Source organism: Phytophthora parasitica, assembly GCF_000247585.1.
Source record: "Phytophthora parasitica INRA-310 unplaced genomic scaffold supercont2.24, whole genome shotgun sequence".
NCBI lineage: Eukaryota > Oomycota > Peronosporomycetes > Peronosporales > Peronosporaceae > Phytophthora > Phytophthora nicotianae.
In genome coordinates, this window is record NW_008649010.1 from 613,698 (window position 1) to 615,143 (window position 1,446).

The 1,446-nt window shown below is 44.7% G+C and overlaps 1 protein-coding gene across 1 annotated transcript; it reads right to left on the reverse strand.

Moving 5' to 3' along the window:
• Positions 1 to 104: 104 nt before the first annotated feature.
• PPTG_22843 (hypothetical protein) lies at positions 105 to 360 on the reverse strand (the record flags this gene model as incomplete). Its single annotated transcript, XM_008906746.1, has 3 exons — positions 105 to 129; positions 206 to 268; positions 332 to 360. The coding sequence occupies 3 exons, from the start codon at positions 358 to 360 to the stop codon at positions 105 to 107; spliced, it is 117 nt and encodes a 38-aa protein (XP_008904994.1).
• Positions 361 to 1,446: the final 1,086 nt, after the last annotated feature.

A 1,446-nucleotide genomic window follows, 5' to 3' on the forward strand; every position in this document is an offset into this window, starting at 1 on the left:
GTCTGTTGGCGCTACGTGTGGTTTTGCATTATTTTGTTGTACAAATATGATTTCACGACAATCCTTCCTTGGCCAATTCGCTTTGATCGCTAGGAATACTTTCGTCAGAAGATATTCCTTGTAGACTTCCTGGAAGATCGTATCGATATTACGAGTGCAAATAGACCCTTTGTCTCTGCTTTTGGTTCGTCGTTTCGCATCGTACTGTTCCGTGAAAGACCATATCCCAACTTTGCCACCCCAACGCTGCTTTCGGCGAGGATCGTACCTAAAATTAAAAATAAAATGTTAACGATTTCTATTTTTCAAAAATAAAAATATAGAGGCTTACCTTTGCCGTGCAAGGGCAGGTAAAAACATCGTTTTTGAAACGACGCTTGCTCTTCCACACACGTGCAGGTAGTTCTTCACCGTCGAAAACGAGGTATGAGCGTCTGTTGCGGTCTGCGTAAAACCACTACTTATCTACATGCACTAGATTGTGCATAGGCTCGAACTGCAAGATAGATTCTTTGATAAACGACAACGCGTGCTCTACCCGCCGTATCTTGTTATCATTCGCTAGTGCCGGCTTGATAAACGTAGTTCGTCGCGTTACAATCACCTTTTTCACTGCCTGTCTTATCAGATGCCTGGAGAGACCAGAGACCGCCGCTACACGTCTTTCAACCGCTCTATCCTCGACAGGAACACTCTTCAGTTATCACGTACTTCGTCTCGATTCTTCCGCTTTCTGCCGCTGTTCTTCTTAATCCGGCTAAGCCACTATCCCCCCCTCCCCGCCACGACACCAGCCGTCACTGCAGAGCTGCACCCCTTCCAAATAAACCTCACAGTGTTCGGATGTCGGCTCATAAGAACACCAACTTTAGCAAACGCTCTACGGTGTACATTGTTCTTTAGAAGTTCGTCAATGACGACTTTCCGCTAGGTATCGGTAAGGTTGGACTTCGGCATGCTTGTAGAGGGAGAAGCAGCGTAGCGCAGGCGTGGCGGGTCGCACTCCAGGCGAGGCTGGAGACCTTAGGAGCTAAAAATGAAATGACAGAGGCTACAGTAGTTCGTTCGGGGCAAAACTGGTGGCTAGAAAAAGAGGAGATGCGGGGCTTTCGTTTTGTTCAATCAGATGTTGTAATGGTTAAACAGAGCTGAAGCAATTGGTCAAATAGTCGGTTTCACGTGATCATTTCCGACCAAAGGAAGTACAGTTTATTTACGAATATTTAGCGATAGTATCATGCCCTAACACTAAAATCAAACAATTTTTTGTTTTTTATTATCTACTTTATGATCTTGCAGTGTGCAGTCTGAAGTGTTTCCTCAGTTCGTAGCATTGCTGAAACACCACTTCACCAAAATGAAATAGTACTTGGTTTTGTTTGCGTTGTTTCATGCCGTCTACTGTTGATGTAAAACTACTACTCCCAAATAGCTATGTTGACAGCA